Below are 25,221 nucleotides of genomic sequence, written 5' to 3'. Positions count from 1 at the left end.
AAATGAACAGCTATAGTATTTAAATACTCCAAGGATGTTTTAGTACTGGTAGCATGAGCCGTCCCCCTAAGACCACAGAGCTTTTTCTCCTGCACTTTTTAGTTGGGTGTGTTGGGAGCCAGTCATCCTGTTCTCAGGTGTGACTTGGTGAGCTGAACTTATGCACAGATCCTCAATGTACTGTGATAAACAAAAACCTGACACACAGCTCCTGTAGGAAAGCACCTCCTCCTACGTCAGGGAGCAGCCTCCTGCTGTCCAGCTGGTGGCCTGCTATCAAAATGCCAGCTGTCTTTGAAATGGACAGACCTGTGGTCCAATCACAACCCTTCATGCAGGTGCCTTGTTGCCACTCACCTGACACCCTTCTTAAATCTGTCCCTGTGCCACTCGCCTGATGCCATTCATGCAGCCCTGTTAGTTTCTGTCCCCTGCCAAGCCCCCTTTGCACAGGTGTCTCCGAGTCTCCGTATCACTTTTGTATTTCTTCACAGCGTGGATTTAACCTCCCAACAGCAGCAGGTGGCTGGTTGTCACTCCCTCTAGAATCTGCAGAGTCACGGGTTAGGAAAGCCACTCTCTGACAAGACTGGGCCTCAGAGGTCTGGAACTTCATTCAATAAGCTGCCACTTATTTCTGCAGCACTGTGATGATCCCTGAGGAGGAAGTTTCCATAACTTTAAGAGGAAGTATCAGTGAGAGGATTTCCTCCCACAGTTCTGGTCCTAGTGAGCTTTCTGGATTGCCCCAGCAGTGGGAACACGCTGTCTCTGACAGCGGAGCAGCATCCATCAGTTAATGAGGAGCTGTGCTCAGCAACCGGGGGCTCCTTGCACGCACCTCATGACAACAACTCCTCAAGTGCTGGCATCAGATAAGTGTCCTCTGCATGACAGATGACAAAACAGGAGCTCGCCTTTCCTGCCTGCCTGACTCATTACGCATATAGCGAGGCCCAGCAGAGCCCCCTTAGCGTCAGCACCTCTCCAGCATACCTGAGGCATGCTGCTCTCAACAAGCAATCTAGCTCTCTGTGCTATTAGGCCCTTGTTAGGTGCCTTTATTAGCCGGCTGGTGTGGGGGTGAGTTGGATCTCCACTTAATGGAATCTGAGTGCTGGAAAGAGAGAGCAAATAAGGTGATGAGCTGAAAGCCTGGGAAGCAGAACGGGGCTGCAGGTTGTTTATAGATTTCTCCTCCTCGTTCCTCTCTCCAGCTCAGTTGAAGTTATTCTTCTCCTGACCTTTCCTCAGCTTTCAGACAGCAGAGATTGACTTCTCTTTACCCTGCGGTGGACTCATTTGTAAGTGCTGGGAGAGTTAAAAGGACAAAGCATGAATCCATTAACCTCTACAATCACAAACAATCTGAAAAAGTGCATGCTGGCATCTCTTTCTCCTTTCCTCTGCCTCTTTCTCATTCCATCCCTTCTCATCCCCTTCCCCTCCCACCTCACAGCATTTCTCCTTCCTGCCTTCCTCACATGCAGAACATACCTCCAATACCTTAGGGCTTAACATGAGACCAGAGGCTGCACTGCAGATGGGATGCAAACATAATCTGTCACTTGCAGGAGTTGCTACTGTAGCGTGCCACTGAGCTTGGAAACTTCAGGCCCGCTTTGGCAGCCCATGCAAGCAGGCCCGCTGACTGCGGGGCAAAGAGGGCAATTACCCTGGGGCCGGAGCTCCAGCCACTGCTACTGCTACTTCGACAGCGTCAGGAGCTCTGGGTCCCTTTTAAGAGCCACGGCAATGCTGCTCCACACAGCAGTGAGGGAGAGGGCGGGACCCCATGCCCGAGGCCCTGCCCCTTCTGGGGCGTGGAGCTGGGTCCCTGTCCCACCTCGCCCCAGGGCCTGTGGTGGCTGTCAGTCCTGCTGCATGCAGGAATGGAGTAGCAGTCATTCAGCAGCTTCCTGGCTCTGTTGTTGAAGGCATACTCTTATATATGTGTGTGCTTGCTCGTTCGCCTCATGCACATATATGAACTGTTACAGGATTCTCTTAACACCTGTGCAGGCCATCAGAAGAAGGCACCCTCCCCCTTGGTGCTTCAGGGGTCAGTACTCTATACACTAGGACATCAGCTGTCCCAGGATTCCTTGGAGGCTGCAGCCTGTGTATGAGAAGTTACGTCCCTTCGATAAAAAGCAGGAAGCAAAAACAAGTCAGGGTCAAAAGCATTCAACAGTTCCTTATGGGGTAGATTTCCAGTAAAGTCTTTCTGATTCCAGCCAGGCTGGCAGGTTGTCTTTCCTGTTCTATTTCCCATGGGAGCTGAGCCTTGCTAGAACTCTAGGGTGAAACCCTTGCAGTCCCTTTGAGCCTGTGATTCCAAGGAGAAGCTCCTTTTCCCCATAGGGCTAGAGTTCAGGCTTGCGAAGCTGGTTCTCCAGGGTGCAGCGAGAGGAAGGTAAATAGGATTTTTTCTGTAAGTATTTTTCAATTGTTGCTGACTTCAGCTGCTGACGTTCTCCATGGAAGCCAACAGAGAAGGGAAGGTGGCTGGCCCAAGCACCCTTTTTCCAGCTGAGGTAGTTTCTCCATATATGTGGGAGGCGTTTTTTTTCCCCTGAATAAACAAATTGTATTTTTCCATCCCCCCCTCCACCTGCACACCATGCAGAAGGCGTAAGCAAAGACAGATGTTGGCTACAGCATGCTGGGCAAATGCACAGAACATTTGGACCACCTCATGCCTTCCTGTCCGGCACAGCCTGGGTTGGGTGTATTCTCTCTCCCTGATGCAACTGTCCATTGAAATGCCTTTCCCTACCAGGAGACAGCAGCTTGTGTGGAGGACAGACTGCACAATTCAGCAGGAGAGAGAGAGAGAAGCTGTCTAGGAGGAGCAGAAAAGATTCAAGGAAGAATATGTGCGGGGAGGGTACTTGAAGAAGTTAATTAGGAAGGAACAAGGAAAAGCAGTGGGAAAAGGTTAGGGTTGTCTTTGAGGCAGGTCCTAATTCAGCCAGCACTGTCCAGGGCAGAGCTCTGGTTAATGTTTTCAAACCCATAGGGCAGAAGCCCTGGCCTCCAGGTCAATCTTTGGGGCAGAAGCCCCAAGCCCCAACACCCCCTGCAGAGCAGAAGCCCTAAGCTGTGGTACCTTCCAAAGGTCTGAAGCTGCAGGGCTCTGGGAAATGATCTGAGAAGTTGAACCCTGGTTTGAAATGCTGTGTTTTGAGCTGGAGAGAGGAAAGAGTTGGGTCAAGAGCAAAAGAAGCTCATTAAAGGGGAAGGAAGTAGCAGGGCAGAGATGTTAGCTCTTCAGAGAAGGATGCTGTGGGCTGGGAGCTGTGCACACACATACAAAGAAGCTGGAACTGAGGGCCAGAGAAGAGGATCAAGGGGAAGGCAATTTTCTGTCAAGTGTCTGTGTCATTTTTGAGATACACGTGGGCCTGCTATGCATGGCTTTTGAAAACTGCAATTGGACTGTACTTCTCATGGCCATTCATTCCAGCATCTGGTCTGGCGGCCTGCGAAAGTATTTTCTTTATGCTTCGACAGGATGGGGGAGCATTGGCTTGGTAGGGTAAATCTAAACCCCTAGGAGCTAAGGGATTAAATCCCAAGGGGGTCAATTTCATACTTTGCCCTGCAAGAGTTGATATGTTGAGTTCTGTGCAGTTCACCCTTTTGTGTGCAGCTTTTAAATGCAACTGGGAAAAAGAGAAGCTTCCAAGTCTGTATGAATCTATGTCTGGGGATAAAATCATCCTGCCCCACCACTTACACAATTTAGATCCAGCCCATGAGGCTGAAACACAAGTGCTAGATTCTCACTGTGAGGGAGAAAGGGAGGCGCTCAGAGTGGAACTGTGGGTGGGACTCCATGTATGATGGGTGAGTAATGACGAAAGATCAGACATCACAGCAAATCTTTGGGGGGGCAAAATTGGAGGGGGCAAAAGGTCCTGTGTGCAGAGAAGGGATTTGGACTCTGAGTGCTGGGCAGGCTGTAGTCTTACAGGCAGGCTTGAATTAATCCAGGGCAGCAGAGGCAAGCTGGCACCATCGCTTGCCCAGTGCTGGGTGAAGTTTTCAGCGCTAGGCAGAGGCAGTGACAAGGTATCCCAGGCTGCTTCTCCGCTCTCTGCCAGCCATGGCAATCCACAAGCTGAGAGCACTCTTCATCCAGGGATTCTTAATCCAGACCCTGATGGATTTTGGCTTCTGCATTCACACTGGCTCAGATTTGGGTAGGCCTTGTTGTTATCTGGGAGAGCTGTGGCCTGCCTATGTCTATACCCATGCAGTGGGCATCAGTACATAATACTTTTTCAGTTCTGAATGCTCAGTAGAAAGTGTTGTGCCCAAAGGGGGCACTCTTACAGAAAGTGATGTTTGCATTTTTCTTTAAAAACAAAAATCGCTTCACTAACTTTAAAAACTCCCATGAGATTTTCTTCAAAATTGACTGTTTGGCAGAGCTTCCTGGTTGTCCAAATTAAGCCTAGTTTAAAGGACGTTGGTTCATAGATTCAAGGATTCCACAGTGTTCAGAGACGCCGGTGATCTCTTGCATGGTATAACCCATAGAACTTCCCCAGAATAATTCCTGCTTTGAAACAGAGCATATCTTTTTTAAAAACCTCCTGTCTTGATTTTAAGAAAATGGTGGCTAGGTATAGAAAGACATGCTTAGCCTGCAGTACTGCCATAGCAGATTCAAGTCGTCACTTAGGTGCCCTTTGACTACAAGTGTGCAAGTTTCTGATGGCATTGCTAGGCACCAGTTGGCTTTTGCCGGTTGATCTTGTCAGTTGTAAGATGTGTGCGTACTGATTTCCCCCCCGCCAGCTCTTAAAACACCCTAAAATCTAGGGAACTAAGCACCAAAAAAAGAATACAGTGTAATGAAGCATTGTGGTTCCGTAGCTAAACTCTGAAGTCGTAATATGAAATTGAAGGTTGCATGCACAACTGTGCTTCCTGGCATGCGTTAAGAGAGTCTTCAAATATGTAATTACAGGGACCCTCCCACTCTGCAGAGTCCTGAAGTCTAGGCTCCAACCTGAACCCAGAAGTCCATACAGCCCTGAAACAGCCCCACAGCCCAGTTCCCACAAGTACAAGTCGCCTAGAATAAGCCAGACGCAGGTGTCTATTTGCTGTGCAGACAAGAGTGGGACAGATAAGGAGGTAACATATGTCGGAAGAAACCATGCAAACTGAAATGGACAGTTAATATCTCTATAGTTGTAAGACAAAGGAAGGTTAGTGTGTTACAGATTGTATGATAGAGCCGTAAATCCAGTGTCATATTAAATCTGTGATTTTTAGTGTCTAGCAGAGTTATGAATGTAAAGCTCCCATGTTTATCTTGTGAAGGTGTTGGTCAGGTTTCCTTTGAAGGCAGGGCTTGAAAGGTCAGACACAGAGGGGATCATTCTGTGAAAGTGTTCACCCACGGGGGATAGGTGTTTAAAAGCCTTTTATCATTTCTCTTTGGTAGTTCATTGGAGCATAGTAATTCTCCCTTCCCCCACGTAGTTGTTAGCAGGGCTTCCAGTGCACCAGGTGAAGTACAGATGAATCTTTCTAATCCGGTATGAACCAAATCTAATCTCATCCTGCAAGATTTGTAATCTGGCATGATTTTATTTAGTTGGACAGCCACTTATCATGGGTGTGGCCAAGTTTCCCATGGTCCCATAAAGTTTGTTCACAGCCACCAGTCCTGATTCTCAGTGTTCTGTGCTGTTATTTAGCAATCATTTAACCCTAAATGTTTTCTAAGAGCCCAGTAAGCGGTAGAAGTGCCGGTAATGATGCTAGACAATATTGACCTCCCATAATCCAGCAAATTCTCTCATCCAGCACCAGTCAGGTCTCAAGGGTGCCAGTTAGAGAGGTTCAGCCTGTACAAGGAGATGGCATATGATTGGTATCAAAGGCATGTCATGCATGCCTACCCAAGGTATCAGAGCTAGCTCTGGTTGCTCCTTGCTTTATGAGCAAAGTGCAGGAATGGAATTTGGCGGACATGTGAATGGTTCTCCTGTGGCTTTGCTGCAGACTTTTGGTGTGATCTTTGGCAAGTTGCTTAAGCTCTGTGCTGCCTTCTGCAGTGACAGTAATCTCAGGGGTGGGGGCAGGTGAGATGAGATTTATTTTATCAATACATGTCAAGCACTATGAGATCTGGGTCCATTTAGAGAGAGGCACCGTGTTACTCTTTGCTTCTGTAGTTCCCAAGAGCCGGGTGCTTGACTGGACACCCTTTATGTTGCTTGTGCTCTTTGCATTTAGTGCAAACTGCACGCAACTTTTAAATAACCAAACAAATGTGCAGACCCTGGGTTAAAAAGCAGCAGCAGCTCCCCCTTTTTCACCTTCATCATCCTTATTTACAGCAGTGTTTAATTAGCTAAACACCAGAGCTGCCATCTTCTAGAGTGACAAGGAGAGGGAGATTTATGAGTGCTTTTTGCTTGCTAATCCATGACCTCAGTTTTAGTTGTGTGATTGTGTACATGTGAGCGCATATGCGCCCAGGATGGTTTGATGCATTTCTTTTCCCCCAGCGCAGAACATGTCCTTTGGTAAATTTATTATAAATGAATGCCAAGCTACACTCTGCTTTCCTCTGCTCTTTCTCACTCTGCTTTGCTCACTGGCATTGAGTTAATTCACCCGTTTTTCCCCAAGGGAAGCCATTTAAACCATTAAATCAAAGAGTAGGTACAAACAAGGTGCTCAGAAGGCTCTAATAATACAACAAGTGCAAATTTCTCTACAAAGCCAGCGAGAGTCAGCTGCAGATGTCTGCCCAGAGGTGTCCTCCAGGTTTCTTCATCTTACATCATGAGTCTTCTGCTCTCTGGGATGCCTGGCCTACTTTTAGAAAAACTTGCCATCCAAGCCAGGCAGTTTGTAGGAGGTGTGGTTTGGAGTGTGGCAATTGGGAAGTTGGGCATGTTCATGTCTTGATGGGGATTGAGCTGCTTGCATTATTGCAGGGAATCCAATTGTGAGGAGATAACAGTTTCACTTTCATGGCAGGAAGGAAAGCTGAGCCCTTGAATCAGTGGAATGTGTTCTGCCAGGAGATGCTTCCTCTGTTGATCTGATCCTCAAACCTGATCACGCCTCCAGACACAGTTGTTTTAATTAATCTCCGAGGAATTCTGCACAATGTGCTGCAAGATTAACATTTTTGTTTAATTAGAAACACTCTGTAATGGTTGTACTAGGCCTCCCTCAATGTGCCCGCACCCTTACACTCACACCCAGCCAGTCAAGAGGGCTATTCTCTCTGCAGATTAATTGGTTCGTGAAATTAACAGATTCGGGTTTGAGCCATGTGGAGTAGAATCACCAGGGAACAGAATGTAAGTGGTAATCAATAATGATGTCATCTTTAGCCAATCAGACATCAGCTACTTTAACAATCTGCAACAGCCTGTTTAAAAAAAGGAAGAGAATGCATTAAAAGCCTGGCTGAAGTGAGCATAGGCAAAGCAGTTTTCAGGCTGCATCTCTATCCTGAACTCATGCTCATGTGGGCCTGCGTAGTGCTGCAGGTGGGAGTGCTGGAATACCCCGCCACAGCTCGGTGAGTTAAGGACACGGTCTGTTGGTTTAGTTCAGTCCCTTAAGTGTGTTTCTGTATTTCAATACAGAAAGCAAAGTAAGATCTTCCCTTGACTTTCTGATGAGATGCTCCAGTCCTGCAAGTTGCTAAGTGTCACTCACCTGGAAGTGGAGGTCTCCCAGCAGTGTTCAAGATGGAGATGGTAATCTATGGCGTACCCCAGCTGCTTTTATTGGTATTAATCTTTTATGTGGGTCAAACCCAAAATCCCAAGCCCTAGTTGAGGGCCCCTTGTGTTAGGTGCTGCACAAAGATAAGGTGAGAGATTGTCTCTGCCTCCTTGTGGGATGGAAACAGGATACTGAGCTGCTAAAAAAGCCTGTCACCAAAGTATCATTAGACACGTGACATACATGAAATCACAAAACAACCTTTGTGAGGGACCAGAAGATGATTTTAAATACTCCCCCCAAACACATTTTACTGGGGGCGGAAATGAGGCACAGAAAGAGGACTTGTCCTAGATCACAGAACAAACCAGTGGCAGAGCCAGGGACAGAACCCATCATCCCGTCTTCACAGACCCATCCTCTGAGCCCTAATTACAGTCTGCTGTATGTTTAACTGGTGAGGAGAAATTCTTTATTCTGCTCCATGGGTGTGTTTGATGCTATAAATATGGGCTGCTGTATCAAACGGTGGCAATCTGTAAGTGCAGTGCTGTCCCTTAGGCCTTGTCTGCATGCAATGCTTATATGATATAACTGTGTCAGTTAAGGATGTAATTTTTTTTTGACTGAAATAGTTATAAGCAGTGCAGTTCCTAGTATGGATGCAGGTGTTTTGGTAGAAAGGTGGCTAGTACACCAATATAGCTTATTTCACTTTCTTTATGAGACTTATAAAGCAGCTTTATACTGATAGCACAACATCCACGCTAGGGACCTGTACTGCTTTTGCTACACAGTAAAAGTGGCACAGTTTTTTGTGCATGAATAAGTCCTTCTTTTGCTCATTAACTTGACATCTGCTTAGTGCTTCACCCGTGGGTGAGTCAGTAGCTTGGAATGGGGCCAGCAGGCACCTATGTCTCTCTGGCGTCCTCAGAGCAGGGGGACTGCCTATGAGCATTGACTCTGTCTAAGCCAGTGGTGGGAACCTACAGCCTGTCACGATAAGCCACTGCTGAGCTGGCAAATAGGTTGTTTGCCTTGTGCCCACAGGTGTGGCTGCCTGCAGCTCCCATTGGCTGCGGTTTGCCATTCCTGGCCAATGGGAGCTGTGGATAGACATACCTACAGACACAGGCTAAATAACCTGTTTGGCAGCCACAGGTTGCCCATCACAGATCTAGGCATTTATGCTGCGAATCACTGCAGTACCTGAGTCGTTAATGACAACGTTTGTTAGGACTTGCATAACGTTCCTCTGATTCAGAGCACTGTATAAACCTTGCCTCCCTGCCCCAGCGTTCCAACAATGTTACCGGTTTCACAGATGTGGAAACTGAGATACAGCAAAATGAAGTAACTCACCTAAAACCACATGCACAGTCATCAGAGGCAGCATTAGGACTTGTGAGTTCCGGCTGCCTCTCATTTACACGGGAAGGGAAGAAGCAACAAGCTCAGGTTTCCAGTTCCGCTCTCTCTTTTTGTCCATAGTCCCTGGGGTTCCACAGAATGGGTGGTACAGAGCTTGGCCTTTGGCCTTGGAACTCAGACAGGTGCAGCGAGGACACAACCTCACCATTGCATCTCACAATGATGAGCATTGTAGGCTAGGATTTTCAAGTGTTCAACATTGACATGTCTCTGCTACCTCTGTCCATAAAAACCTCTAGTGCTGGTGGATTTAGGCCAACACTGGGCACTTTGGAAAAATCCCATCCTGAAATTTTTGTGCTGTGCCCCTCCCCCAGGCCAACCTTTGGGCTCCTAATGCATCCACTCGAGTTAAAGGAGAATGTTTGTAAGCCATCACCAGGTTGCTTGTCCTATTTGTAGGTTGCCAGCCATGAGGAGCGGGTCATCACCAGAGAAAATAGTATGTCTTTAACTCAGGGCAGACAAGATATGGCCCATGGGCAAGATTCAGCTCACCAAGCCTTTTAATCCAACCTGTGGCCTACCCCTGCAGCAGGGAGCAGCACCACTCAAAGCAACTGGCTGCTCCCTGGGGCTCTGTGTGCTGTGGAGGGAGAAGCACTTCTCAAGCTGCCCCCGCCCCCAGCAAAATCTCTCAGCTCCTATTGGTGGAGGGTGGGGGTGCGCATGCAAGGCTGATGGTGGGACAAAGATACAGCCTGCAGGACTGGCCACTCCCCATGCTGGTCCATCGGTGCTCTTGGCCAGCAGGTTCAAACACCTGCCCCTGCACCCGTGCACAGGCTGCTGAGCTCATCAATAGCCCGGCAGGAAGGCTCCTTCCTTCCCCCACTGCCTCTGGCTGGGCAGGTGCTCTTGGAAAGCCCAAGACCCTCTAGCTCAGGTTGCTGGCCAGAAGCATCCAAGCCCTGCATGTGCCGAAGCTCTGCACAGCACTGTCATGGGGAAACCTCTCTGCTCCTCAGCTAATATCTGGATTGGGGGGAAGGGGAGAGTGCTTTCCATCCTGTTCCCATCCCAAACCTTCAAGGTCTATAGCAGCCCTGTCCTGATGCTTGCTCTCAGGGAGTGTGGGGCTGCTCCATCCCCTGCTGAGCCTCCTTGCTGGCCAGGTTTGCGGATGCCCCTACAGCCAGGCTCACTTCACCCTCGTGCACAATACATCATTAGGGCTCAACTTCTTCCTGCCCATTCTGTAGTCAGAGGTTCAGGAGGCAGATGGATTATGTTGGTGACCAGTAGCAGTCTGGAGATGTTAGATGCCTTTCCACACCGTAAGGGCATGAAGAAACAAGCTGCTTCCAGGCACATGGGGACAGAGGGAACAGGGTGGAGAAGAGATGAGTTCCCAAAGACATGGGCCAAGTCATCTCTTCCTTCCTCCTCCCCTATGTCTGGAAGCAACTCCCATCCATTCCCTGCTGCACAGTGTTCCAAGGCTACTGCTAGCCAGATTCTGGTGTGAACTCTGGCAGAAATCTATGGGTGGGGGACAGGTATGTGACTCTGCAGTCCCCTGCATGTTACCTCAGGAAGACATGGCACCAGGTGCCAGTAGAGGTGGGTCTGTCCTAGGAACTCAGCCAAGTATGGAGGGTGGAAGAGCAAAAGAGCAGGGAAGGTTGAGTCAGTCGCTCAACCCCCATTTCTATGTCAGAGAAGTATACAGGCAAAGTGAGAGAGAGAGAGAGAGAGAGAGAGACCACTCCCCATGTGTGGGCTTCAGGGTAAGGGTGTGTGTCACTTCTACTCCTTTTGAACCCTGAAGGATAAGAAGGTACCTAAAAAGAATCCAACAACAGGGTATTTATTTTTAGAGGCTCACTCAACTTGATGTTAATTTGAATGTTTATATTCCAGAGTTCTGACTGATTACTGCTGAACTCGCTTGAATACAAGTAATTTTACCAAGTGTCCCATATTAAGCATAAGGAAATATGGTCACCTGACACTTTCTGCCATCCTAAACTATGCCAGAGAAATCTCACTGACACACAAGGAAATTGCCAGGGTCCATTGCTGGTCCAGGGACTGGTCATTCAGAAACACTGGATTATAGGTCAAGAGAGTAACTGTGAGTTGTTCTGTAACTGTTGGGCTACGTCTACACGTGAAGCCTACATCGAAATAGGCTATTTCGATGAATAACGTCTACATGTCCTCCAGGGCCGGCAACGTCGATGTTCAACTTCGACGTTGCTCAGCCCAACATCGAAATAGGCGCAGCGAGGGAACGTCTACACGTCAAAGTAGCACACATCGAAATAGGGATGCCAGGCACAGCTGCAGACAGGGTCAACGGGCGGACTAGCGCTTCCGGGGCAACAGCTAGCCGCTCCCTTAAAGGGCCCCTCCCACATACACTCAGCCTGCACAGCACGCGGTCTGAGGAGCCATAGGCACACAGACCCCGGGCGCTGCAGTCATGGACCCCCAGCAGCAGCAGCAGCAGCAGCTAGAGGTCCACCCAGCCCTCCCGGCAGGAGCAGGGCTTGCCCTGGCCCATGCCATGTGGGAGGCAGCTGAGTACCTTCTTGCCCCAGGGGAGGAGATGCCCCCAGGGCAGCAGGGCTCAACCCCTACCCCTGCAGCACCCCGCTCCACCCCCCGCCTCACACGCCGGCGGCTGTGGAGCTACCCCACCAGCACCGACTGGTGGGAGCGGCTGGTGCTTGGGGAGTGGGACGACGACCGCTGGCTCAGGAACTTCAGGATGAGCCGGCAGACATTCCTGGAGCTGTGCCAGTGGCTCACCCCCGCACTCAGGCACCGGGACACTGCCATGCGGCGTGCCCTCCCTGTGGAGAAACGGGTCGGCATCGCTGTCTGGAAGCTGGCTACTCCGGACAGCTACCGATCCGTGGGCCAGCAGTTTGGTGTCGGAAAGGCCACCATCGGGGCTGTCTTCATGGAGGTAAGAGAACCCACAGGGGGAGGCCAGGGCAGGGCAGGGGGGCCAGAGCAGGGCAGGGGGGCCAGGGCAGGGCAGGGCAGGCCAGGCCAGGCCAGGGGGGCCAGGGCAGGGCAGGGCCACGCACACCCTGCTCACCCGTCATTGGGGCTGTCCCATGTGCTTTCTCTGCAGGTCGTGCGTGCCATCAACGCCATGCTCCTGCACAGGCTCGTGAGGCTGGGGGACCCACATGCCACTGTCGCTGCCTTTGCCACCCTGGGCTTCCCCAACTGCTTCGGGGCTCTGGATGGGACTCACATCCCCATCCGCGCCCCGCATCACAGTGGAGGATGATACCTCAATCGGAAGGGCTACCATTATGTCGTCCTGCAGGCCTTGGTGGACAGCCGGGGACGTTTCCAGGACATTTACGTGGGCTGGCCTGGCAGCACCCACGACGCCCGGGTTTTCCGGAACTCGGGCCTGTGCCGCCGGCTGGAGGTGGGGACCTACATCCCCCAGCGGGAGATCCCTCTGGGGGACACCACCATGCCCTTCTGCCTCATCGCAGATGCGGCCTACCCCCTCCGGCCGTGGCTCATGCACCCCTACACGGGCCATCTCTCCGCTAGCCAGGAGCTCTTCAACGAGCGCCTGAACCGTGCGCGCCAGGTGGTGGAGCGCTCATTTGGCCGCCTCAAGGGACGCTGGAGATGTCTCCTGACCCGCCTGGATGCGGGCCCCAACAACATCCCCCAGATTGTGGGTGCCTGCTGCGCCCTGCACAACCTCGTGGAGAGCAAGGGGGAGACCTTTCTGCAGGGCTGGGCCGCGGAGGCCGGCAGGGCACACGTGCAGCCACCTGCTGCCCCCAGTCAGCAGGTGGACCCCGAGGGGACCCGGGTCCGGGAGGCCCTGCGGGCCCACTTCGACCAACAGGCCGCGGGGTGAACTCTGCCCAGGCCCCCTACTGCCCCACCCCTTCCTCCCCCACACTCCTGCCCCAACGCCCACACCATGGAGCACCCCACTGCCCCCCCCCACTTGTCCTGGACAAATGACAGCACGAACTTGGGGCTGAACATAAACTTTTTTTTGTCTTTCAGAACCTTTTTTTTTTGTATGTCAATAAATAAATATGTGAAACACAAACCAAAAAGTAGGGACAAACGTTCAACAAAAGCAATATGTGCACAAATAAAACAATACAACAACAAAGCAAACAACTGTGCGCCATCAACACAAAAGAAAACCAGGGAGGAGAACGGGGAGAACTATTTACATGGGAGGGACGGGGCAAACGGGGGCACCAAAAAAAAACAGTCCAACTATATACAACAACGGGGGGGCCACGTCCCGGGCCCCTCGCCCCTAGAGCCCAGCCGGGAGCCCCGCCGTGCCTGCAGTCTGGTCCGCGGCTGGGTGGGAGCGGGCTGGACCGGAAGGTATCGGTGCCGGCGAGTCTCAGGTGGCTCCAGGGGTCCCTCGGCGCTCTGGCCCTCGCGGGTGGGTGGTGGGGCGACGGCGGACGGCCCGGCGACGGCCGGAGCAGCTGGTGGTGGGGCTGCAGGAGCGGGCACGGCGGGCGATGGCTCGGCCGGCGCAGCATGGGGGGCCAGGTACTCAACCAGCTGGTTAAATGTCTGCATATAGGCCCCCCATGCCTCCTGGCGCCAGGCCAGCGCCCGCTCCTGCAGCTGGAGGTGCTGCTCCGAGACCTCCAGCTGCCGGTGGAGGATGGCCAGCAGCTGGGGGTCCGTCGCCGTCGCCGGTAGTAGGCGCGGGGTCCCCCGTCTAGCCCTCCGTGGGGCCGGTCGTTCCTCAGCCGAGGGGCTGCCCTGGAGCGATGGTCCCGGAGGGCTCTCCGGGACAACTGAGGCCTCGCCGGCGCTCTCTTCCGGTCCTTCGGATGGTGCAGGTGCAGGACACAGGAGAGGAGGGGGGAAAGAAGAATGGAGACAGGCGTTAGTGTGGGCCCCGAGCCGTGGCCTCTGTCCCCCCCGCCCTGTGCTGCAGGTTCCCCATCCCCGTCCCCGGGAGATGCTGCTGTGATGGATGGGGTTCAGGGGTCCCCCTGCCCTGCACCCCGTCCCCTGGTGGGAGCGACTCTCACTTCACCCCGCAGGGTCTGAGAGCAGGAGAGCTTTCTTAGGCCACAGATGGCCAGTTTCTGGCAGGAGTGACAGCACCAGCTGTCGGAAGAGACAGTCCTTCCAACCCGTCGTGGGGAGAAGACCCCAAGGGGGGCCCCTCTGGGATGCAGCTTTCCCCCTCCTCAGGCTGGCTGCCTCCCAGCTCTCCCTTCCCCTAGCCTCTACCTGTGGCCCCCACCCTCGCCCCCCAATTCCAAGCCAGCTCGGCTCCTCCCTCCTGTTTGTTCGGGGCAGAGGTGTCACCTGCCAGCTGTAGCGCCAGGATCCTCCTTTGGCCCTGGGAGCTCTTCGGCTCTTGTGGCTCATATGTAGCCTGAGTCTCCCTTTGGCACTCCCCCCACTCCATCACATGCTGCTGCTCCGGGGTGTCCCACCCCCTCCGCCCGGGGGCCCCTCGAGGTTCCGCTTCCCCTTGGCCCGGGGATGGGGCATGGCACTGTCATGCAGGGTGGGGGGGGCAGGGGCTGATGGCTGCAGTGCTGTGAGGGCCATGGCCCTGGTGTCCTTGGGGCCATGGCCATGTGAGCGTGTGGAGGGCCCTGGACACATCTCTGTTACCCCCGCCCCTCAAGCCCAGGGGTGTCCACCAGAGAGGGGTACCTACCTGTGGGTCCGCTCCCACGGTCCGGAGATCCCCGGGAGTCGGAGGCCCTGCTGCTGCTCCGGGCTGGCAGGAGGAGGATCTGCAGGCTGGATTCTGCGGAGGAGGAGCCCCCCTCCTCCTCCTCCTGCCGCGATGTCCCGGGGATGGCCTCCGGGGGGGGCCCCCGGGGCGCGGGGCTTGCCTCCGGGTCGGACTCCGGCTGCTGGGCCTCGTCAGCCGAGGTGTCAAGGGTGGCCGGAGGGGAGGAGGTGTGCCGGGAGCCCAGGATGTCCCTGAGCTCCCTGTAAAAGGGGCAAGTGACGGGGGCGGCCCCAGATCGGCTGGCCGCATCCCGGGCCCGGGCATAACCCTGCCGCAACTCCTTCACCTTACTCCGGACATGGTCCGGAGTGCGGGCAGGGTGACCCCGGGCAGCCAGGCCCTCGGCCAGCCGAGCAAACGCATCCGCGTTCCGCCTCTTGCTCCCCATTACCTGGAGCACCTCCTCCTCGCTCCAGAGCCCCAGCAGGTCCCGCAGCTCGGCCTCTGTCCAGGAGGGGCCCCGCTGCCACTTCCCAGCCTGGCTGGCCCTCTGGCTGGGCTGGCTGCCCTGGCTCCCCTTGGGGGGGGGGTCCCCTGGGGGCGCTGGGGGGGCTGCCGGCTAGCCATCGCCGCTGGCTGGGTGGCTGAGGGCTGTGCAGGCTACCCGCGTGTGCAGGCTGTAGCCTGCACGTTGCCTCAGCTTCCTCCACAGGAAGGGAGGGGGAGGGGACCATTAAGGGGCCGCTGCACGCGGCCACCAGTGAGCTGAGGGGCTGGAGAGAGCGTCTCTCAACCCCCCAGCTGATGGCCGCCATGGAGGACCCGGCAATTTTGACGTTGCGGGACGCGGATCGTCTACACTGTCCCTACTTCGACGTTGAACGTCGAAGTAGGGCGCTATTCCGATCCCCTCATGAGGTTAGTGACTTCGACGTCTCTCCGCCTAACGTCGAAGTTAACTTCGAAATAGCGCCCGACGCGTGTAGCCGCGACGGGCGCTATTTCGAAGTTAGTGCCGCTACTTCAAAGTAGCGTGCACGTGTAGACACAGCTTTGGTGTGTCTCTCTCTTGTCCTAGAGTCACAACAATTGAAATTAATAACCTTAAAAATCATTCTCTGTCTGAAATAGTTTTGCTTCCTGTTGTTACATGTGTCCCCTAAGGTTACTACAGCCGAAAGACCTTTCTCTGCTCGTTTCCACTGTCGGTTTGACACAACTTCACGAATAATCCCTTTCACTCTTGCGCATTTGGCCAATCTCGGAGAGAAGAATTTTTAAAACAAACAACAGGAAAATGTGACCTGCTAAGATTGTAATCTCTTAGATTCAGGAATTGTGTATGTCCACGCGTGCAGTGCCCTGCACGGTAAGCCCTCAGTTGCCAGTTGGAGTCACTTGGTTGTGATACAAATAACTGGAAAGCCACAGCTGCAAGGCCATATCTGTGCTCACTTTTTGAAATGAATCGGGCTTCTGTCTTTAAAGTACAGGTTGAACCTCTCTAGTCTGGCATCCTCTGTAATTTGGCATAATTTTAGTTAGACATAGGGCCACTTTTCACAGGTGTGGCCAAGTTTCCTATGGTCCCATAAAGTTTATTTACAGCCACCAGTTCTGGCTGTCCAAGTTCTGTGCTAACAAAACAAAGCAGCAGAAATGTAGCACTTCAAAGACTAGCAAAATGATTTATTCGGTGATGAGCTTTCGTGGGACAGACCCACTTCTTCAGATCAATTTCATTTTCAATACAGACACATGGGAACAGAAAACATTTTGGAAATTAAATTGATCTGAAGGGATGGGTCTGTCCCACAAAAGCTCATCACTGAATAAATCATTTTGTTAGTCTTTAAAGTGCTGCACTTCTGCTGCTTGGTTTTGTTGGAATACAGACTAACATGGCCACCTCTCTGTTACATGTTCTGTGCTGTTATTTGGCTGTAATTTACCCCTAAATGTCTTCTAAGAGCCCAGTAAGCAGTGACAGTGTTGGTAATGTGCTCGACAATGTTCACCTCCTGTGGTCCAGCAAATTCTCTTGTCCAGCACCAGTCAGGTCCCAAAGGTACCGGACAAGAGAGGTTCAACCTGTATTCTGTTAAATTAAGCTTCCCCACTACCTCCCTTGAGCTTGAAAGGGCACTAAACCAAGCCTTTCCTCTTTTGTTTTCCTCCCTCAGAAGACCAGCTTCCTTCCGGTTTCCCAAACATTGACATGGGACCCCAGCTGAAGGTGGTAGAGCGCACACGGACAGCCACCATGCTGTGCGCAGCCAGCGGGAACCCAGACCCGGAGATCACGTGGTTCAAAGATTTCCTGCCTGTCGACCCCAGCGCCAGCAACGGGAGGATAAAGCAGCTGAGATCAGGTAAGATCTCCTTGTGAGCCCAGTAGAGAATGGAACTTGCAACTGGCCCAAAAGAGAGTGCTTAAGCAAAGCTTTCTGGGCCAAATGGTTGCTGGTATGAGCCAGCCCCACAGACCTGCGGCTTAGAACATAAGCAGAAAACCTAGTAAAATTACTCCACTAAGGTGGTTGGCTGGTGCGTGTTTCCTTTATTTTCTTCATCTTTTTCTGCGCTCATCCCCCACATTGACTGACAGACAGCAAAGCAAACTCCACTGAGAATCCCGTTCCCATCCCAAGGAACCTGGTAACTTGGCAACACTCGTGGACGGGTGCTCTGCCTAACCAGGAGAAAGTAAAAAGCAGAGGGGAGAGCTGGCTAATGAGGGGGTGGGGTGGAATCCATGCTCAGCTGTTGGGCTGTATAAATGAAGGAGGGAGGATAACAACACTAAATGTGGAGCTTTGAGCACTGTCTGGGTCGGAATCGGGAGCGGTGCCCATGATATCTGTGTAGTGTCATGGCTGGGGTGGTCCCATTCAGAGCATTGGGTAGGGATGGGCGGGAGCTTGCTGCAGACTGCAGCGGAAGCAACAGGGTCTAATCCTTTTGGGCATATCGCCTTCCTGAAGTCATCACCCGAGGCAGTTCTGAGCCTTCTCAAGTAAACCTTACGTAGCGGGTGGCAATGCCCAAGGGAGTGGTACTCCGTGAACAGATGTACCTCAGCACTGTGGCCATTGTAGGTTCTCTGTCTTTCCCCATCTGTTTGTCTATCTGTCTGTTTCTGGTTTGAAGAATGTTGGTGTGCCATCTTTCATTGTTTGCATTTCAGGAGTTGTTTGCACACTCCTTGTGTGGGTGCACATGCGTGTGTATGTGTAAAATAACATACATGTTTGTGCATGTGGGCCTGCACTTTTATTTTTGAAAGCTATGGATAAAGCACTGTCAAATTATCCAGTTTAAAAATAGCCACCTGTTCTGTCTTGGACATTTGCAAGCATGAAGTCACCTCTGGGAGCTTCAGCAGTCAATGGAAATGAAAACAAAAGCAACCTTTTAGATTTTGGATTGCAATTTGGACTTGCTTCTTTAAGACAGCCTAGCAAGTACACAGCTATCTGATTGGGCTTAGCCACGCCCAGCCTCACTTTCATGTCCAGTGAAGCAAAACCCTTGTTCAGCTGAGAGATGGAGCATTTGTAAGAGGTTTTCCTGGCCCAGGAACGGGGGAGGGAAGGGAAGGGAACAGAGGCTTTAGCGTGGGAACTGGGGTTGCTTTGTGGGAGTCTCTTCTGAGACTCAACCATTTTACAAGTCAGCCAATGGGGCAACAGCCAGTTATTTCTAACCAGCCTGCCGCTGCCTCTGAAGTCGTCAGATCTGATTCCTGTAACACAAGATTGAATGTCAGAGAACATGACAACCTAATTGCTCTTTTGTCCTGTTTGGCATAGGGGTCAGTTCAAAGATTTTTGGTGAGAAAGAGCCAGCATTGACTGATTACAGATTAATTTCCATGTTTACCTCCCCGTTCCAATTATACACTGTTCCCTTCCCATCAGCTATTTGCGCTCCTGTTGTCCAGAAAGATTAATTTTCAATTGTTTTGATTTCTAGAAGTTTATGTAATACCAAAAGGCTCAGCAGAAGAAAACACTGTCTCTTAAATGTAAGGTCCAAATTTCAGATTTGGAGGAAAAAAAGAAAGTGCTAGGGATTTGTAAAACTTAATAAATAAAATTTGCAAAAACACCTAAAAACAATGAGAAGTCGTGTAGCACCTTATAGACTAACAGATTTTTTTGGAGCATAAGCTTTCGTGCATACATCTGGTTTTGCACATGAAAGCTTATGCTCTAAAAAAAATCTTAGTCTATAAGGTGCTACACGACTTCTCATTGTTTTTGTGGATATAGACTAACATAGCGACCCCTCTGATAAAAGCACTTAAACAATTTAGGAGCTTAAGCCCTCTGCAGGAATGAACAGAAATATTTCAGGGGTGGTATATATTTAGGCTGAAATTTTTAAGTGTGCTTATGTTTGTTAGGATCATCAGGTTTTGGATGCCTGACTTGAAACTTCTTAAAAGGGGCAGATTTTTGTGGCCCCTGAAACTCAGGCTGAGTTAAGATGTCAGAAGTTGGGCACTCAGAAACTAAAGCACCCAAACCAGCTTTATTGGGCTGGTCCATAAAAGATACAGAAATTAAATTCACTGTGGCCCCAATTCAGCATAGCTTTTATGCATGTGCTTACCCCCATCTTTGATCAGCCAAATACTTAAGTGCTGGCTGAATCAAGATAAGTTCTTGATTTGAGACCCTTCAGATGCAAATAAAACTGACCTTCCTTAGTTTCTTTTCCTACACTGAGTGAAATGTAGCTGAAGTTAACCAGTGTAAATAGTATAAGATAAATTAGAATATTAAAATGCTTTATGAGTACAACATGAAGTATTACTAACACATTTGCAGGTTATTTTAATACAGTTATGGTCTTGACAATATCCTTTTACATTTCTTTGCTGGGCTTGATCTGGTATTTCACTCTGGGCCACCCATTAAATTTCACTGTTTGAGTATCATCCCAATAAATTGTTTAGCTTCAGTAAAGAATGTTTGTTCCTCTGGATGAATGTGCTTTTTAGGGACCTCTGTGGAAATGATGTCATTTACAGCTGTTTAGAAATTCAGTCTTCACAGAACACTGAAAGGGACCTATCATCCTTATGACAAACCTGTCACTTCTTTCTCCAGTTCAGGAGGGAGCGTGTTCTGATGGTTAAAGCAGGAGGTTGGCCGTCAGGATTCCTAGGTTCTATTCCTGCTTTTTGATTCCATCTGTGGTGTGATTTTCAGAGAAGCTGAAGTTGGTGGAAGCCCCATATGCTCAGCACCTCTGGAAAACAAAACCACTGATTTTTCATCTCTTTACTCTCCCATCTGCCAAATGGAAACTGATGTGAGAGGGCACAAGGCTGTTGCCAGGCTTTTTAAATTATTGTTTCTAAAGGGCTTGTGTCATCTCAGATGAAGAGGCCTATAGAATTGCAGCATAGTAGATTCATCCTGTATAGATGGATGTAAGGACGTCAGGCCACTCTGCTAGGTGTCATGCATCTTGCAGGGCCCATCCATTTGTGTACTATTGGTAGGAAGTCATTCAGTGCCAATGTTCCCTCGTATTTTTTTTCCCATTCAGGTGCAAAATAAATTTTGTTATGCACGCTAAGGTGCATGTAGACTTGCAGCACCAGTAGAAACACATGCTTCTGGCTGGGGGCACTCTGTTAATCTTCTGGGTGGCATTTGAACCTCTCCTGGGTGACCACTCAAGTGCTCAGCTGACAGAGAACAATGCTCAGTGTCCTGTAGCCGAGGGGGAGGTGCACTCAGCTACGGGCCAAGAGTCCATGAATTCTAATCAGAGCTCTTTCACTGACCTTAGTATTACTGTGCAGTTCCCAGACCTTGTTAAGCAAGGCCCTAGGCCTAACTTACAGGAGGCAGCTCCCATTCATTGATTTTACAGATAGGATAACTGAGAAGTTGGAGGAGGTCACTGAAGTCAAAAATCCAGGTCTGTATTATGAGAGACGCAAATGTCATCCACTGTGCTAGGCTGCCTGCCTTTCAGAAGATATTAGGCCAAAATATGTGCTTGTGCAACCCACACTAGCACAGGGTGGATCTTCGTCTGTCCAATGGCTAGATAGCACAGCAGTTTGAACCACCTACTGCTTCTGTGCTAATATAGTTATCTCAGACATGGAGACTTCCCTTTTGTCTCTGACCACCAGGCCGTACTAGATTCCCAGAAACAAAATAATGGAATTCTGCTTACCAGCATTCTAAAGTCCATTGTTATCACCCACAGGTGGGCTTGAATGTGGTGGCTCTGGAGCTTATTGCAGGAGCTGCTACAGTTTGAGCTAACAGCCTGCAGGCTCTTAGCTATGGCTCTAGAGGAGACTCATTCTTTCTCTGTGTAAGTGGTCTAGGTGCCACTACACCTAGGGGTGTGGGTTACATCTGCTCATAAACAGTTGTCTCCCTCTCCATCAGCTGCTTCTAGTGGAGAAGGATAGGATAGAAGGAGTTACCTTGTTATCTGATGATTATGGAGTCAAACCTGTCTGGTGACTCATCTGGAGTGAAATCAGTGTTAGTGTGAGGATGCTGTAATAATTGTCTAAATTATTTTACATTACAGGACATTATATGGAGATGTGAATTTAGATATGACATGACAAGTTGCACCTCTCTAATCCAGAATGCTCTCGTCCAGCAAACTCCGTAATCCCGTATGATTTTAATCGGCCGGGCGACTGCTTATGGGTGTGGCCAAATTTCCTGTGATCTCATAAAGTTTGTTTACAGCCACCAGTCTGGGCTCTCGGTGTTCTCTGCTGTTCTTTAACTCCAGTTTACTCCCAGATGTCTTCTAAGAGCCCAGTGAGAAGCGGAAGTGTTAGTAATGTGCTAGAAAATATTGACCTCCTGTTGTCGGTCAAATTCTCATGTCCACACCGGTCAGATTCTGAAGGTTCCAGATGAGAGAGGTTCAACCTGTAGTAATTTTTCCCCCCACTTAGGGTTGCACATCTCACACTTGAAGCTGCCTCTTTAAGAAGTGGGCATAGCTGACTCAGTGTGTTGGTGAGGAGTGTAATGTGTGGCAGATGTTGCTGGTCTCTCCCAAGCAGGGGGAGGTAACCCTCCTGGTGTGAGCTGCTCCACAAGTGTCCAAACTGAGTTTGATCCATTTATCTTTCCAGAGAACAAATCTGGCTTTTCAGTGTTTAGCTCGTGTTAGGGTGTGGGACATGGCTAATGCACTGCAGAGCCATAGGGATTAGAACAGGGAAGGGACCCTATGGCCTGGGGGCTGGATGCAGCCCATGGCTTGCCTTGATCTGGCCCACGAGGCTTGGTGACCTTCACCCCGTTTGGCTGGAGCGTCAGTGCTGGCTGTCCACTGTGGGGAAGAGGGAGTGACGCTCGGGGACGGAATCAAGGCAAGACACAGGCCGCAGTGGCTGGCGCTCACTTGCAGACTCCACCTCTGCCGCTCCCACTAGCCAGGAGTCCTGTGTGCTCCCTGGGAGCTGCACCAAGGTAGGTGCCCCAACCTCCTACCCCAATCCCACCCCTTTTCTTCTGCCTGCCCCAGAGTCTAGGCAGGCCCCACAAAATCTAGTAGTCCAGGTCCCCCAGAAGAGATAATCTGGCCCTGGTAGTAAGTCCTGAGCCTCGGCACTTCCCTGACTCCCTTGCTGCAGTGGGGCAGGAGTGTAAGGAGAGTGAAGTGAGTGTCTTCTCCCTGCCTTCCCCTCGCCATGCACCGCCCTCCTGCTGCTTCTCGATTGCAGGCCAGGTCAGTGGGGGGGTGATTTTTTGTTTCTCAATTGTGTGTGCCCACTCCCCACCCCACTGATTTTTTTTTTTCTGTGGGTCAGTAGCCCCGACCCAAGAACATTTCCCCTCTTCTGCATTAGAAGTTATTGCCAGCTAATGGACATTGAGTGGCCCCTATACAGAGCGAGTTTAGCGGGTTTTCGTTAGAGGTCACACATCATAAGCACACCAGCACTCTCAGCACTACTTGGAAGGCTCAATCAGAGAGGCCAAGAACCTCAAGGGCCCATTATCTGCAGAGGAGCTATCCCTAGACTGGGACTGAGATATACCAGCAGGGCAGAAGGTGGTTCACTGGGAGGCAGTGCCTCCAGTGAGTTAGTTGGCAGTTACGGCCATATGCAAACTAGTTGCAACCCATGAAAATTAGCTCATTACTGGACTTGCATAAAATATCACACCTGGAGCTGTCCGAAACTTGGTAGCTCTATCTGCACCTAATTCTCTTTTATGCTAAAGCCCCTTTACATTTCTCTAGATGTGTAAAGGGAATTTACAGTGAGCACTTATTCCTTTTACATTTGCTTTGAGGTCTATTTATACTGCTGGATCAGGACAGAACAGGATCAGGAAATCTGAATTTAGGGACATATGCAACGCCTTCTAGGTTTATTGGAAATCATTTAACTCTGACAGATTGTGTGACAACTAGCCCCAGGGATCCCTGGAGGAATTAAAAGCTGGGATTCTTCAAAGGAGCCTAAAGAAGACACTCGAATTCGGGTACCCAACTCCTCGAAGTCTGCTTGAAAATCTGAGCCCAAGGATTTTCTTATGGTTACATTAACAAAACATGTGCCATCTCTAAGTTGTTGGGAGAGATTTACACTTCAGGACTATACAATGGGATTGGGTCAAGCCAATATCTGATGTGTGCTTGTACCACCCGGAGGGGAAAACAAGGGATTCTCTGCACTCAGCTTCTTAAACTTGTGAGCACTAAACTTTTTTGTATCTTGTGTGTCATTTTCTGCTTTTGAAATAACTGGCTATAACAAACTTTTATTTTTCTTTTCCTTTCTGTTTTTCATTATTTTTAACATTCAGAGACCTTTGGTAAGTTTTGTTCGATTTAAAACAGAACTAGAAACAAACCCGCTAATGTCCAGATTTATAACCCTCACCCTTTAAACTAATTCCTTCTTAACAGCTTTTTCAAGAGGCATGCTGTGCATTTCTTTTACTAACTCCTTCAGTAAGGTTATTCTGCCCTCTTAATGAACTTCCTCAGGGGTATTGCAGGCTACAAAAATAACCGTCATCGTAATTAAAACATATCTGTATGAGGAAATCTAACTAAACACAAACCTCTCACCATTGGATAGTTTTTTTTCGTAACTTAGCAACAGTTGTCCTGGAATTCCCCAATTAGACTGTAGCTTTTACCCTGGAACTGTGATAATTGTGTTCACACCTGCAGGAGTTCTTGGAGTTTCACATCTAATGGGGTTATTGGCATTGTCTGAAGTGAAACCTTATGAGGGTGGAGGGGCGTTAGATGCTGAGTTTTAAAATGGAAGACGTCTAGCGCAGGGCCATGGAGGGAGTAATTGGACAGAGATGCCCCTTCTAGATTGTTCCTGTTTCCCGAGGTGCCAGGACCCTTACGGGATCCTGCCAGCAACACTCATGTCTCGTTTTCCTCCCTGTGCCAAGTCCTAGCTTGTTCTGAGCGAAGTAGTGACTGCAGCTGTCAGACAGGATCAGGTGTTAAAATTGCAGCCAGTCCTTCATGATAGCTTGTTTGTTGAGGGTTTAGAAAATTGTTTGCCACTCCCAGGAGAGAGCAAGGCGCACGCTCACACGTGGCCTGGTGGGCTCTGGTTTTCCTGTGGTTGCCATGGTGATGGCACCTCTGCGTCTCCTATTTCCAGGGCTCAGTTTCACCCTGTAGCTTGTTGTTTAGAAAAAAATGGGGTGGGGTGGAGAGGAATTAGAGCAGCCACCACAGGGCCCTGAGACTGTAACGCTGCCCGGAATGCTGCCTCTTTGTCTTGTGTAACACAACAGTTCCCAATGCACAGCTGCACTGCAGCAAGCATTGGGCTGATGCAGGCTCCAAGAGTTGTCTCTCCATGCCCTGAGAGCCAGAGGGAGGATACTCTGGCTGCAGTGGATGTCCCTTGCATGGGCCAGTCTCAGAGCTAGTGCCCCACTTGTGCCTTGGCAGCCCCACTGTTTCAGAGGCTTGCTCCCAGCTTGCATGGCCTGTAGCACCCAAGGCTATCTCTGGACTTTACGGTGTCCTAATGAACTGCGAAATTCCCAACCTTGCAGACTCTCAGAACCACATTTTCAAAAGGGTTAATTTGAGAGGCACCTTTATCTCCTGCAACCCTGATTTTCCAGGGGCGACTTCTGAAAATTTGATCTGATGCCTTTGGCTGCCCCTGCTATGCTGGTGCTTTGTACAATCTCCTGCCTTGCCCCGTCCCAAAGAGCCAGCGCTGTGCTCTTATACTCACTTGGTCTGTCAGACGGCCCTGTCAGCCAGCTGTGGATGGTGGAAGCTTTGTCAGATTTGCTGCCCCCCGCTGTCTCGGGCAGCGGGAATGTGTTGAACCACCAGAGAGTAGATTTGTTTGTTGCAATCCTCCTCTCCAGCACTGTGCTGCTGTA

General features: G+C 50.5%; 1 protein-coding gene across 7 annotated transcripts in view; it reads left to right on the top strand.

Moving 5' to 3' along the window:
- Positions 1 to 25,221, top strand: part of PTPRS (protein tyrosine phosphatase receptor type S) — a 267,499-nt gene that overhangs the window by 148,173 nt on the left and 94,105 nt on the right. For all 7 annotated transcript variants that reach the window (XM_074978298.1, XM_074978303.1, XM_074978302.1 and 4 more), the window contains one exon: positions 17,008 to 17,196. In XM_074978298.1, coding sequence (XP_074834399.1) covers positions 17,008 to 17,196 — 189 coding nt within the window. The remainder of the gene's footprint in view (positions 1 to 17,007; positions 17,197 to 25,221) is intronic.

This window comes from Carettochelys insculpta, chromosome 27, assembly GCF_033958435.1.
Source record: "Carettochelys insculpta isolate YL-2023 chromosome 27, ASM3395843v1, whole genome shotgun sequence".
Taxonomy (NCBI): domain Eukaryota; kingdom Metazoa; phylum Chordata; order Testudines; family Carettochelyidae; genus Carettochelys; species Carettochelys insculpta.
This window is presented reverse-complemented; position numbering and strand designations above follow the sequence as displayed.